At 44.4% G+C, this 12542-nt stretch overlaps 2 protein-coding genes across 3 annotated transcripts; both read right to left on the reverse strand.

The window, feature by feature from the left end:
• Positions 1–997: 997 nt before the first annotated feature.
• LOC133909329 (uncharacterized) lies at positions 998–3224 on the reverse strand. The gene is made up of 2 exons (XM_062351710.1): positions 2954–3224; positions 998–2425 (listed from the first exon to the last, which is right to left on the reverse strand). Exon 2 carries the CDS (start codon positions 2308–2310, stop codon positions 1120–1122), a length of 1191 nt encoding a protein of 396 aa, XP_062207694.1. The 5' UTR covers positions 2311–2425; positions 2954–3224; the 3' UTR covers positions 998–1119.
• Positions 3225–5538: 2314 nt separating this feature from the next.
• On the reverse strand, positions 5539–12235 carry LOC133909332 (protein WVD2-like 7). 2 transcript variants are annotated; one of them, XM_062351719.1, is made up of 10 exons: positions 11984–12235; positions 10211–10334; positions 9303–10001; positions 8466–8972; positions 7283–7344; positions 7094–7186; positions 6903–6990; positions 6311–6400; positions 6042–6133; positions 5539–5932 (listed from the first exon to the last, which is right to left on the reverse strand). In XM_062351719.1, the coding sequence occupies exons 2-10, from the start codon at positions 10283–10285 to the stop codon at positions 5908–5910; spliced, it is 1731 nt and encodes a 576-aa protein (XP_062207703.1). In that variant the 5' UTR covers positions 10286–10334; positions 11984–12235; the 3' UTR covers positions 5539–5907. The 2 variants fall into 2 exon arrangements, with proteins under 2 accessions (XP_062207703.1, XP_062207702.1); XM_062351718.1 differs by having other exon boundaries at positions 7094–7189.
• Between the last annotated feature and the right edge of the window lie 307 nt (positions 12236–12542).

Consider the following 12542-nt stretch of genomic DNA (forward strand, 5'->3'; position numbering starts at 1 on the left):
AGCACCCGTATCACCCCAGCTTCAGGAATCCGATGATGTACCAGCAGGAACACAAATGCAATAAAAATTTGTAGCAGGACAAAAGCCAACGGCGAAAATAACAGAGACTGCATTGTCCAGTTGACTTGTTCCAGAGAGGAGGGCTTTGGATTCCAAGCAACGGGCATCTAGATCATGCACAGGCACAGATCGATGCAGGGGGAGGAAAAGCATAAACAAAACCGTAAACATTTTACTACAGGAAACATCCCTATGCATAATTGCATAGTCAACAAGCATAAAGACACGAGAGGTGAATCACGAAAGACTCCAAACCAGCTCATGACAGAATCCTTGTAAAGACAAGCTGTCAGCTAGGGCCTAGGAGCCATAGCAAGTCTTGGGCCCTTCGGCCATCCACATCTAGTAACTCAAATGATACATCAAGGTGAAAGTGAAACAATTTTTTTGAAGGGAAGAAACCAAAACAACAAACTGAATAAAGGAAGAAAACTATTTGATTTGATCTCAATTAGTATTTGACTTAATTTGGTCAAACAGTTGTTACTATCTTGATATCTTCACGTTCAACTGTTTGTTTAAACAATGAGAAAAAGGCTGTACAGATATGGAAGGGAGAGGCCTTGGAGGTGGTCCTTAGTCCTAACTCAGCATATACTACTAAATTTCTCACAAGCCCTTTATATCCGACAGCCCCTTCTTCACAGACCTTTAATTCAAGGCCAAGAAGGAAATATAATATACTCGCACAGCTGTCACAGAGAGGAACAGCTAAGGGATAGACGACACAGCAGAGGCCCAATCCAGCCTATTCCATGGTGTAACTTATTAGCTAAGATATTGTGAGTTGTGGAGCAACCAACCAAAAGTGAATTCCAACTCAGCCTTTTCCAGCCAATGCCAGTGCACAGCTCTCCTCAGCCATTGCAAGATCTAGCTACTTGCTACACTTTGATAAATGAAATTAGAGTACTGAACTGATGATGAGTCAAGCTACTAGAAAAACTTTACAAAAACCTTTTGATTGCCACAAAACTGTTATCATTAAGGTAGTAAGAGGAGGAAGAAGAAGAAAAGAGAGAACATAGTAGAGGGGCAAAAGGCACAGGTGACTACTTCTTAGTATCTAGGGACTTCCTTCAGAGGGAGCATGGGCATTGCAGCACTTGGTGAAGATCCTGAGGGTGATCCAATATGGACGCCACTGCAAGAAGAGATGCCCATTTCATCTGCACCATCCTGCTGTAGCTGGTCTTCCCTGATCATTGTGCGGAAGGATATGGAGCCCCGCTTCGTTGAAGTGTCAGAATTCCGCTCAATTTCTCGGAAACTCTGGTTGGCTACAAGTGATGCACCTTCATAGTAGTAATCATCATAAGGCACCATCTCTGCTATTTCCCTGTGGCCTATATCTCGGAGGGCCAATGAATCAGCAACAGGGTAGTAAACCAGCAAGAGTATCCCAACGGTTGTGCAGGACAGCATCATCAAGAATGACAGGAAGATAATGCCCTCAAAGGCAACATCTCCCGGCTTGGGCAGGACTGAAAATCCAAGGAGAAGCACCCTGATAGGAAGGAAGCAGAGAACTGACAACATCAGCAAGGAAACCCTCCTTCGCAGTGCCTTGTTGATGACCAACGACAGCACCCGAGATCCGACATATGATACATAGCTCATCAGGATAGCATCTACGAGTCCCAGAAAAATGGTGCCAAACAACGGGTATGTGCAAATGCTGGTATCTCCAACTGACATGGATGTCCGAATGAAATATTTAGCAATCTTTCTCCTCCCAGGTTCGCTGTTCTCATCTCTAACAAACCTGGGCCCAAGAAACACTAGAAGAGCCTGCACGAAGAAAACTGGAATGCAGAAAACCAACACGTAGGCTATGGTCTTCCAATTCCATCTTTGGTTCAAAGTGCCCAGCTCCCTCTTCTGTAATGAGCCATGAAGAAGGAAAGCAAATGCAAAGAAGATGCCTGGCTCTGCAAACCCTAGATTGGAAAGTATGTACATGTCACATATGTTCTTCTGCCACACTATGCTGGAGAACAACTTTCTCTTGAAGAAGCTCAACCTCACTATCTCCCCTACTCCCCACCAAATGGTGATCAGAATCAGAGCAATGCGAATCACCCAAGGACCATTAAAGTAACCAAGCAGAAGGAAGGGGGACCCTCTCCGAATCCGACATCTGAAGTAGACCGACTGGAAAATGCAGAAGAGGCCCAGAGCAGCGAACACCGCAAACAGTGCAATTGTCACCACACCGAATGCATCGGCAGCTACTCTGGTCAGGGGCATCACCCGAAGCACAGCTGCCACGCATGCTCTCCGCTCGCATCGACAGCACAATGGCTCACAGATACCATACACTCAGTTGCCTTCTAAGTCTCAATGATAGCCAACTTCCGCAGCACTGCAATTATCAAGTAAATGCCTAAGATCAACTTCAACAAGGCAAATCTGGCAAAGAGTATACATTACCCCCCAAAAAATGCTACTTTCCCTTCACTGTCTCGTACCTTAATCGTACAAATTTATTTGATTTGATTTGAAATATACCCTAAACCTACGGCGCTGATACAAAGACAACTCAATCAGTGACTACGTGTGCAGTTAATATAGTACTGAAATGCCGTAACTCGATCAGCTAAATTAGCAGGCGCATAACCTAAGACATCTAAGTTGGTTGCGAATTACTTGAATCAGCTAACTAAAAGATTACCATTCCTGCACTACAGCACAGCAATTTTTAACTAACACTTCAGAAATAGCAAGAATAAAACTTACTTAGTTCTGAACTACCCAATAAGCAACATATTTGCTCGTTCCCTCCAGCTAAACAGCTCAAACCAAACTATTAATCGCAACCGTACGAATAAGATCACAAAAAGAGTTGCCTGAAAAGGTTCCGAAAGAACAGCTCAAGCTCTAAGCAAATCACCTCAGCGAAGGCCGGAGAGCGGCGGGGAGCGCCGCAAGGGGCCTCCCGGCGGCAGAATCTGCGGCGGCTGAAAAACACCAGTACTCCACGGAACCTGGCGATTCCGAGGAGAGGAGGGATCTAGCCGCTAGGAGGGGTGGGATCCGGCGGCGGCGGAGGTGGAGGCGAATGGCAGCCCTAGCGGTGGGGTGGGCAAGCGAGGGAGTGGGGGATGGGGGAAGAGACGGGGGAGGAGGAGGAGAGAGAAGGAGAGAGGGGGGAGGAGAGAGAGCGCAGACAAAGCGAAGAAGAGAGGAGGGGGGTGGGAGACAGCCTGTCTCCAGTTGTCTTGCGGCCCGGTGGACGCCGAGCCTCCAGCCTCGGCCGCCCCAACCCGAGCCTACGTGGACCAGGGCAAATTGGTGGGTGCACCGGCCTATTCCACCAGGTTTCATGGTTCTTCTCTTGCACCGGCCTATTCCACCAAGTTTGGGTTTGAGCAAGAATTCAGACTATGATTTTCAAATTAAATTGAATGCCACCATTGTACAATACAAATGAGTTGCATTAATTTTTGCATGAAACATTATTTAGAGATTTTGCGTACACATGGTAATAAAAAAGTTAGATGTTCTATAGACCTTACGAGCATTGTGTAATAAAAATATCATATTCCTCATTTTGCTTAATTGTCGGAGGTTCACTAGAAAAGCAACAATACAAATGTGAAATTATTTTTTTACCATAGCAAGATGCTAGGTACAAAGATAAAAATTGTAAAGTCTAAATAAGGTTACACCAAGTGAAATTGTTATTGGGCTTTCATAAAAAAACAAAATGTTGTTGTAGACGTACTAATTACTTTTTTTTTGGCCTCATATCCAACTACAAGGTGAAATGTGGGGCCAAAGTATACACTATACACCTCGTCTTGTATACTCGTGCCAACCAAAACACTCACTCACATGAAAACACCTTCTCCCTAGCATTCTAATTAAGCTCACGTGTGGACCCACAATAGTGATGTGGCAAGTGAAATGAGCGGATGTGAAGAGCCCCACTACTTTGTCTTCTCCCACTAGGAGCTCACACAGCAAAAGTGGAATCGCTAAATTTCAAATGACTTACAAGGCCAGGCACGCACAATGGTTATCCATATCACTTTTTAGTATAGTGATATGGAGTTTTTGTGTTGTGTTAGTGAGAAAGTTCATAAGATATGTTACCCGTCCATGAGCAATGGTATCATGCGAGCCTCATTTTGTCCAACGGCATAAGGATTAAATGTGCAGACGAGTGTATTTGCTATAATAAAGTTTTGAATTTGTAATGTGAGGAACAATTAACAAGCGGTGCTAGTCTACTGGAGAAACAAACTTACTAGTGGTTGACTGTATTGCGTGTAGATTGCCTTTTGAATTATGGAAGTGTTATATATATATATATATATATATTCGGTCAGTATCAAACTAACCAAACATCATTCAGTAGTTTCTACTATTACGTCGTTAACCGTCCTGTAAGCATTGATAATATAGCCACAGTTTGTCAGTAACTTTTTCACACGTTGCTAATGCACAAGGCTAAACATGGTGCACCAACGTGAATGTGTATGAGTACAGTATAACGTGCTTACGTGAGTATGTGTGTATCTTAGTGTAACATGCACTTAAAAAACATGGCGCACCGCAGCATGCATCGCACGATCCCTGGATCTCCGCCGACGGAGCCAACGCTAACCATGGTGTGAGAGGCCGGACGGAGGAGAGGATCCACCGGCGCCGCGGGTACACGGCCCTTTCATCTTTCACAGCCTTGCGAGCCAAGGCTAATCATTAGCGGGTGGCTTTAGCTTTGGCGAGAAGGCGAGACGGATCGCGCCGTCGACGCGGCGAGGAGCATCATAGGATGTCGCCCGGCCGTGCGGTCCTGGCGACGACCCCAGCACGCGGCATGCCTGCGCTCGGATCTGCTCGCATCCTTTCTGATGGATCGGGAAGCACTCATCGTTCATCTCTGCGACGCCCGCTGCCTCACCCTGCCCGTCCGTCCGTTCCAGCGGGCAGTGTCAGTAACCGCAGTGGATCGTGCCATGCCGGCGCTCGGAATCGGGAATCGTTGCTACGCGCGGCTGTGCCCGACTGGTAGCGCTACCGTTTTGGCGCTCGAGTGCCGTCAGGAACGCGCAAACGCAGGAGGGTTTCCCTGTTCGTGCCCAATGTGATGGGCGATTAACACCGAATGCAGCTAGCAATGGCGCTAGCGATTGCAAGTTTGGTTCTCGCAGCGTGTGAAGCAGGGATTTTGTAGGAAGCACAAACATATTTTTCTGCAATTTGTAGCTCCTACATTTGACATCTCAAAGGGGTGGGGGGGGGGGCTAAAGTTCAAGGAATTAGTGAAAATGATCCACTACAGATTTTGAGTTCAACAACTTCCTCAGCCACAGCAATTGAACGTTCCAAACACATCTCCCTACCACTGAACTTCAGCTGCGGGCAGAAACCGGCCTTGTTTCCTTTTCAGAGGGAAAAAAACCTCCATTCCCTGACAAACGGAGAACTGATGAATGGAAGGGAAGCCCATCAAAGAGTCAGAGTGCCAAATAAGCTTTAAAAAAATGAGGGATTTCATGGCTAGTGGCATACCATAAATGTTCACAGATTTTGGGCTGAACTTACTTTAGCTAAACCACAATTTATTTCAGGTATTTACACTGTTCTAAGCTCCTTGGACGATGAAACTAGGCACTGGTGGATATGATACGCGTAACTACATACACTAGACTACACTTGGAGTTGCTCTGCAAGGAAGAGAAGGGAGAACGGAGGCAGTGATATACAGGTACATCATACAAGGGAAGCGGATTACGCGGCAGATGCTTTCAGATGCGTGTAATGACAATGGCACGACGTTTCTCAGATGCATCATACTCTGCACGCTACTGGATTGAAGGCTCCCCAGTCTCCACTGCATCAGTGCCATTGTGGTGCTAAAGCCCTGCGTTGGATCGATGACATGACTTCAGTTATAAACTTACAGTGTAAAAGAGAAGATCGTGAGGCTTCATCATAAGAAAGCTTTTCAATGTTCATGATGAGTAACTTACTTTAGCTTTCTTCCACCAATAGATGAGTTACTGGCATTTGGTTTGCTCATCATTTGTGATGGCTGACGTGGTGGAGGTGGCGGTGGTGGTGGCTGCAAAAATGAGTAAGGCAAAAGGTCAAATTTGATCTGAAAACATAAAGCGAGTAAGGAAAAAAGTCAAATTTGATCTGAATATATAAGGCTACATTTCGTGCACTAATAAATGTATATCTTTGAATTCTGGGGAAAGTCATAATATGAATACTGTGCTGTAAAAGAAATTCATACGTTTGGCGCCCTCGCCTTTACGTTCCCAGTCTTCAAAGGAGTTGTTTTCTTTGATGTGGATGCTCGAGATTGCATTGTCACCTGAATGCCCTACACAAAGGTTCGCAACAGTTGTTAGCAAGTCCAATTTAACTGTTGATGCAAGATTTACATTACATTCACAACCTCATTTCAGTTATAACTGTTTCCAGAAGGATGATTGTGAAGATTTAGTGTTCTGTGATAGTTTACGACATGTTAAAGAATCCTTGGAATTCAAATGTAAGTTGAAATGGAGCCACAGACTAAACAAAGGCCAGACCGCACTGTTGGGCGCATCAGTATAGCCTAATGATCAGACTTATGTTTTTGGTGTGCCTACTGGAAACGAATTTACAACTGGACCGATGGGATTTATTGACAAAGGATAGAAATTAGCATCTGGATTCAAGCATAGTTCACTGTATTACCATTGACCAAGCACTAGTTACTCAAAGTAGCAACAGGTATAGCTATTTACGTGACCAAGGTAATTTTGTTGACTGCCAATTTTGCTGCAACTCACATGCATAAAAAAGAGGCAAGAATCATAAATAAGTCATGAGCAAATTACCTCTTTCTTTTTTGGCCTAGCAAAGGTTTCTACTGCTGGTTCTCCAACACTAGAGCTGAAAATTTTCCTTGGAGGAAGGTTAACAGAGCTACAAAACAAGAAGTTATTGTAAGGAAATATGGCAAAGACAATTGTTGCAATCATATGTTGGAAGCATTGTAATACATTCCGACAATAATTTAAATTAGCACCTTGATTTCTGTTTGCCAGGCACTTGCAATTCCATTCTTTTTGACCTAGTAGAGTGACTATCCAACGCCGAAGGCCCCTTCAGTCTGTTGTTACTGCTATTCATTAAAGCAGGGAAAGAAACAATGCAATCAAAATCCCATGCACAAACCACATTTCCAAGAATCTGTCAATATGCTTGCAGGAGTAACCTTTTTGTCTCCAGCTTGCTACTTCTAGAAGCTTTTGGAGTGACAACCTTTTTCAGATTGCCCTGCATGAACAAGCAAAATGTGAGATTCGCCATTGAACTTTCCCCTTTAACTGAACATGTACGTAAGCAGTAATCGAAATGAAGATGCTATGAACTAGTCATCGCCTCTGTTGCACGGATACTCCACAGAGGTGCCGTATCCCCGTCCAGGACGCGTACGGGACGGGGATACGCGGGGATATGTGGGGTATCCCTTTTTTTTATTAAAAAGAATACAAAATAAATGGGATACGCAGGGGATACGGCCCGGCCCCATGTGTGAGGGTTTTGAGAGGAGCACGAGATTGCCTCTGGTCACTGGAAGAAAAGTGGAGCAGAGGTGCCGCCGCCTCTCCTCTCCGCCGCCGCCCCTCTCCGCCGGTGGAGCATAGGCGCGCCGCCGCCCCTCCTCTCCGCTGCTGCCCCTCTCCGCTGGAGGATAGAGCCCATTTTGAGACAAAGCAATGGTGGGGCACTTATGGAGTTCACACCCCAGAGTTGAAAGGTTTAGCCTTGAAGCTATTTGGGCAGCCAGCATCTTCCTCTTGCTGTGAGAGGAATTGGAGCACATATGCTTTTATACATAGCATGAAGAGGAATAAGTTCACTCTTGAGCGAGCCGAGGATTTGGTGTTTGTGCATAACAACTTGCGTCTTCTTTCAAGGAAGTCCAATGATTATCAAAGTGGGCCAAGCCGAATGTGGGATGTCGGGGGAGATGGCACCGAAAGCTTTGTTGGTGTTGGCTTTTTAGAATGTGCCGATCTGACACTTGATGAGCCAGAATTTGAGGAGAAAATATTAGGAGGGGAAGATTGAGTTCTTATCATTTCTTGATGAGCTTAGTATGTTTCTTTATCCTATATTTCTATGATATATTGATATTATTATGTTATATTATTATGTAATGCACAATATTCGACTATGGTTGTAATATTGTATTTGGGGTTTACCGTATCCCCGTATTGCTGTTTTTGGAAAATATCGTATCCCCATATCGGTATCCCCGTACTGTGTAACATAGGTCATCGCCTCAAAGAAAAGATGCTACGAACTATGATTATCGCATGGGGTGCTTCAGTTACTGTTATGGTAATCTAGCGGAAAAAAGTGTTATGATAAGAAAGGGGACTGGAGCATACCACTGTAGTTGTTTCACCCTTCGGATGAGCCACAGTTGCTCTTGCCTTGCTAGGAGTCTTCACATCCATTCTCAGAACACTAACCCTGGTAATAGCGCGTTGCTCTCCTGTAGAGGGCCGACGTATAGAGGAAACATCAGCATGCTTTGCTTTACTCTCTCTTTTGACGGGGCATTTTTCAGAAGTAGAAGGCCGGCTTGGTGTGGTGATGTTGGCTTGCTTCTGTGCACGATCTCGAGTGAATGGGCGTCTTTCAGCAGTGGAAGGTCGTCGCGGGTTGGAAACATCAGCAGGCTTCTTTGGATTCCCCTTGGTGATGGGGTGCCGCTCTCCAGTAGAGGGCCGTTGCGCAGCTGCTGAGTAAGGTCTTCTGAGACTTGTAACCTTGCTCCTTTCTGCAGGGCCAGTCATCTTCTGGGGTGCTGCATTTGGCCTTTGCAATGGACGAACAGTGTCCAGCTTAGTCTTCGGGTTCATACTGGTACTGGGCTTCACTGAACCAGGCCTCTGAAATGATTCATGTAAAAGGTGTAATGACTTTACCAAACAATTCATGTACATGGGCATATAAAAACAAAACATAAACTCATCTAGCTGGCTGAATACAGTTCAGTGAGTTGGGAAACAATTAGAAAAGTTGAGAAAGTACGCCGAATCAAATAAACACTAATGCACTAGAGCCGACACTGGAAGCCTTTCATTAAAAGAAAATCAGGGCTATCCTAATTTCCATTCATATTGCTAGTGTGTAATGTCAGATGGTGATAGTGTAGTAGTAGATATCAGCAAAGTATTCTATAAGATAAAAGAATACCACTCCAAAGTTTATGCTATTACCTCACTAGCAAATGTGTAATCCATGGCACTTTTTGAAAGGGTTTTAATGGATTTCGGTATTATCTTTGGAGTGTGTCTAAGCCTAGTGTCTTTCTCAATAAATCTTCTAGGAGTCCTTGCAGCTTCATATGCTGTTCTAGTATCATCATGACCAGAACAGGCATTTTGCTGCCCCACATCCATTTTGCTGGCAGAATTATCACCACAAACAGCTCCTCTAACATCCTGATCGGTTTGCTGCAGAACTCCAGCTGACGAAGAAATATTAGAAGAGGAAAATTCTGTATTGAAATTCTCATTTCCTAGGTCATCATAGCACTGCAGTCCATGCTCCAAGGTGGTTTCATGTGGAGCTTCTTCCAAATAATCATCCACAATTGTTCCAGATCCAGTGGGAGTTTCAAGATCAGCAACTCGCTCATCTTCTGCTGTCTGGCTAGAATCACTACCATCACCACTGTATTCCAAAATGAGTTCGGTTTGCTGGTTTTGCTGCTGTGAAGCCTTTAGTTCCCTGATCCTCTTGTAATACTCTTCAAAATAAGCCTTCTTCTGAGCGACTAAACCGTTGAATTTTCCAAATTCTTCATTGCGTCTGTCATTAGTAAATACTGACCACTTCTCCCATGATAGTGATTCCAGCTCAAATCTTCCAAAGGATATGGAACCATGATCAAGTGTCTGGGATACAGATACTCCCTGAAAGAAAGTAAAGAAATGCAACAGAAAAGGGTGGTAAGACTACTGGCTGCCAGTGATGCTATTGCTTGCCAAAAACAAAATTGTACTGGTCCTCTTTTTTTAGATGACCTAATTTTGAATAGTATAAATAAATTGAGCAATGCTAATTGACTAAAATGAATCAGAAAATTTTTACGTCAAAAAATAAAATGCATCAGAAAACTTACTTGAGAACCATCCCGTTCAGTTGACTCTCCTTGTGACCATGCAAAATAAGTTTGATTGACTTCCGTCGCCATCATGTACTGTATGCCTAATTCGTCATAGTTAGGTGAACTCTGATGACAAACCCTGCAAATGTTTGCAAGAACGTTTATAATCCAAGCATAACAACACAGCTGGAATTTTATCTAAAATGCTAACAACCGAAAAGGAAGTTTGAAAAATACTGTTTGGTGCGTCTTTGACACAAGTAAAAGATTGTAGTTTCAGATTAAAGAACACATTAGTAAGTTTACAAACATATGCACCATACCACAAAAGCGAAGCAAAAACTCAACACTAAACCACAGCTGAAGATCGAAAGTGGTAAAGAGCGCACAAATCTAGAAGAACGACCTTCTTGGAATAAAGAATTTTCCATCACTGGAACTTAACAACATGATAAATTCATCGAGTCAATTCTACTTGAGGCATCCAGCCCTCCATTTCAACACCTATCCTTTCCTTTCGGGTCAAGTTTCCACACACACGATATTCCAACCTTCCAAGCTGCAGCTGAATCCATCAACCCGAAGCCATATACAGCCCGGGAACACCAACCTTCCTCTCAACAACTCATATTAATACTACGGCATTATTCATTCACATGGCAACAACTCAAGTTGCAGTACAAGGGATAACAATATGTAGAACTAAGTAAAAAGAAAATCAAGAAAACTAAACGCAACTGCACTACTGCAGTAAACAAAAAAGAATGAAAAACTCCTGCAATCTCAAGAATCAGCGAAAGCCCCGAAAATAAGTCCATGGGTGAAACAGAGGTTCTCGGAAATACAGAAATTACCACACAACTGCATCTAAAGAATTTAGCAATTTTTATCTACTTGAACAAAATCAGGAGCAGAATTAGCGATTGGCTCGGAGCAAGGATAAAGGAAGAATCCTCGCAACTCCTGGCCTACACAGCTGTGCACGGACGCTGAATTCAGGACTCGTTCTACCAAGCATCACTGCATCAGCGGCTCTGTGATACTAAACGGAGCAGAAAAGGAATGGAAAGAAAATAATAGAAAGAGAAGCGAAAAAGGCGAAACTAGAGGTAATCGTCAGAGGCCGACAGATCCCAAAAAAAAAACATGAAAGTGAGAATTAAACTTACCATAGAAAAGAAAGGGAAAGGCGAGAAAAGACAGGCCACCGAGCAGTTACACAGCGGGAAAGGTAGAAAAAAACCGAGAAAAGAGCACTTTTGAACAGCATCAAATTATGCGCTCGAAAACAAATTTTCTGTCAGAGAAAAGCTGAATCAACAGTCAAGCGAACCAGTTACAGCCACACAAGGCTCTACAAAATCAAAACTTGACAGCGTAAGAACAAGAGCAGAACAAACACCTTGCCGAAGATGAAAAGGAGAAAATTATGCATCACTTATCCAAAAACTTAAGGGGGTATTTGGACGAGGGGTACTTCATGGAAAAGTTTTGGGACTTGGTTCAAATTTGAACTAGATCCCAAAACTTTCAATGAAGCACCTCCAATCCAAACATGCTACGCGGAAGAACACCCAGAAATGCTCATTAAGCACCGAAAATCCGGCTAAAACTGCTCTTCATTGCAGAATTCCGCACCAACTACCAAACACACCCACAGCCCGGCTCCCAGAATCTCATCCTTATCACAAAACCACCACCAAAAATCCCACAAGAACCGCGCCGCTCCATCCAGATATGCCCATGAACTAGAAACCGGGGGGAGTAGCGAGCCGAGTTCTCCATTACCTGACACCCCGAGGTGCGCTTCATGGGATCCCGCGAGCCGCCGCCCCCGGCTCCGGACCAGACAAGGCCACGAGAAAGCTCGCTCGGTCAGTCGCTGTTCAGAGCTGCCGCTGCGGTGCGGCCACAGGAGGGAAGAACACGACGACGCAGGTAGGTAGTTGCGTGAGCCGAGGCCAAGGTGCTCTTAAATTCTGGGCGTGATTAGCGCCTTCTAATGCCGCCGCGGCCGTGTAATTACCACGGCGATTCGTTGCGTGCTAACGAGAGGCAGGCTACTTCACTTGCGAGAGTGAAGAGTACTGCCGTACTGGTAACGCTCGGCGTGTCTCTGCCGGTGGGCCCTCGTGGGAGGGGTCTTTCGGGTGGTTACATGATGATAAGCCTCTGCGTTTCACTATGCATGTCTCCACGTGTATTTCTTGCTTTTTTTTAACGATCACCACTACTGATATTGTGCGTGTGTGCTTGTTCGTACAGGTCGTATATATAGGTAAAGTGGAGTTATATTTGTTGAAAATAATAATATTTAGTTAGTTGTATTTGTTAGAATATGTTGAAC

The sequence above is a fragment of the Phragmites australis genome, chromosome 2 (assembly GCF_958298935.1).
Source record: "Phragmites australis chromosome 2, lpPhrAust1.1, whole genome shotgun sequence".
Lineage (NCBI taxonomy): Eukaryota > Viridiplantae > Streptophyta > Magnoliopsida > Poales > Poaceae > Phragmites > Phragmites australis.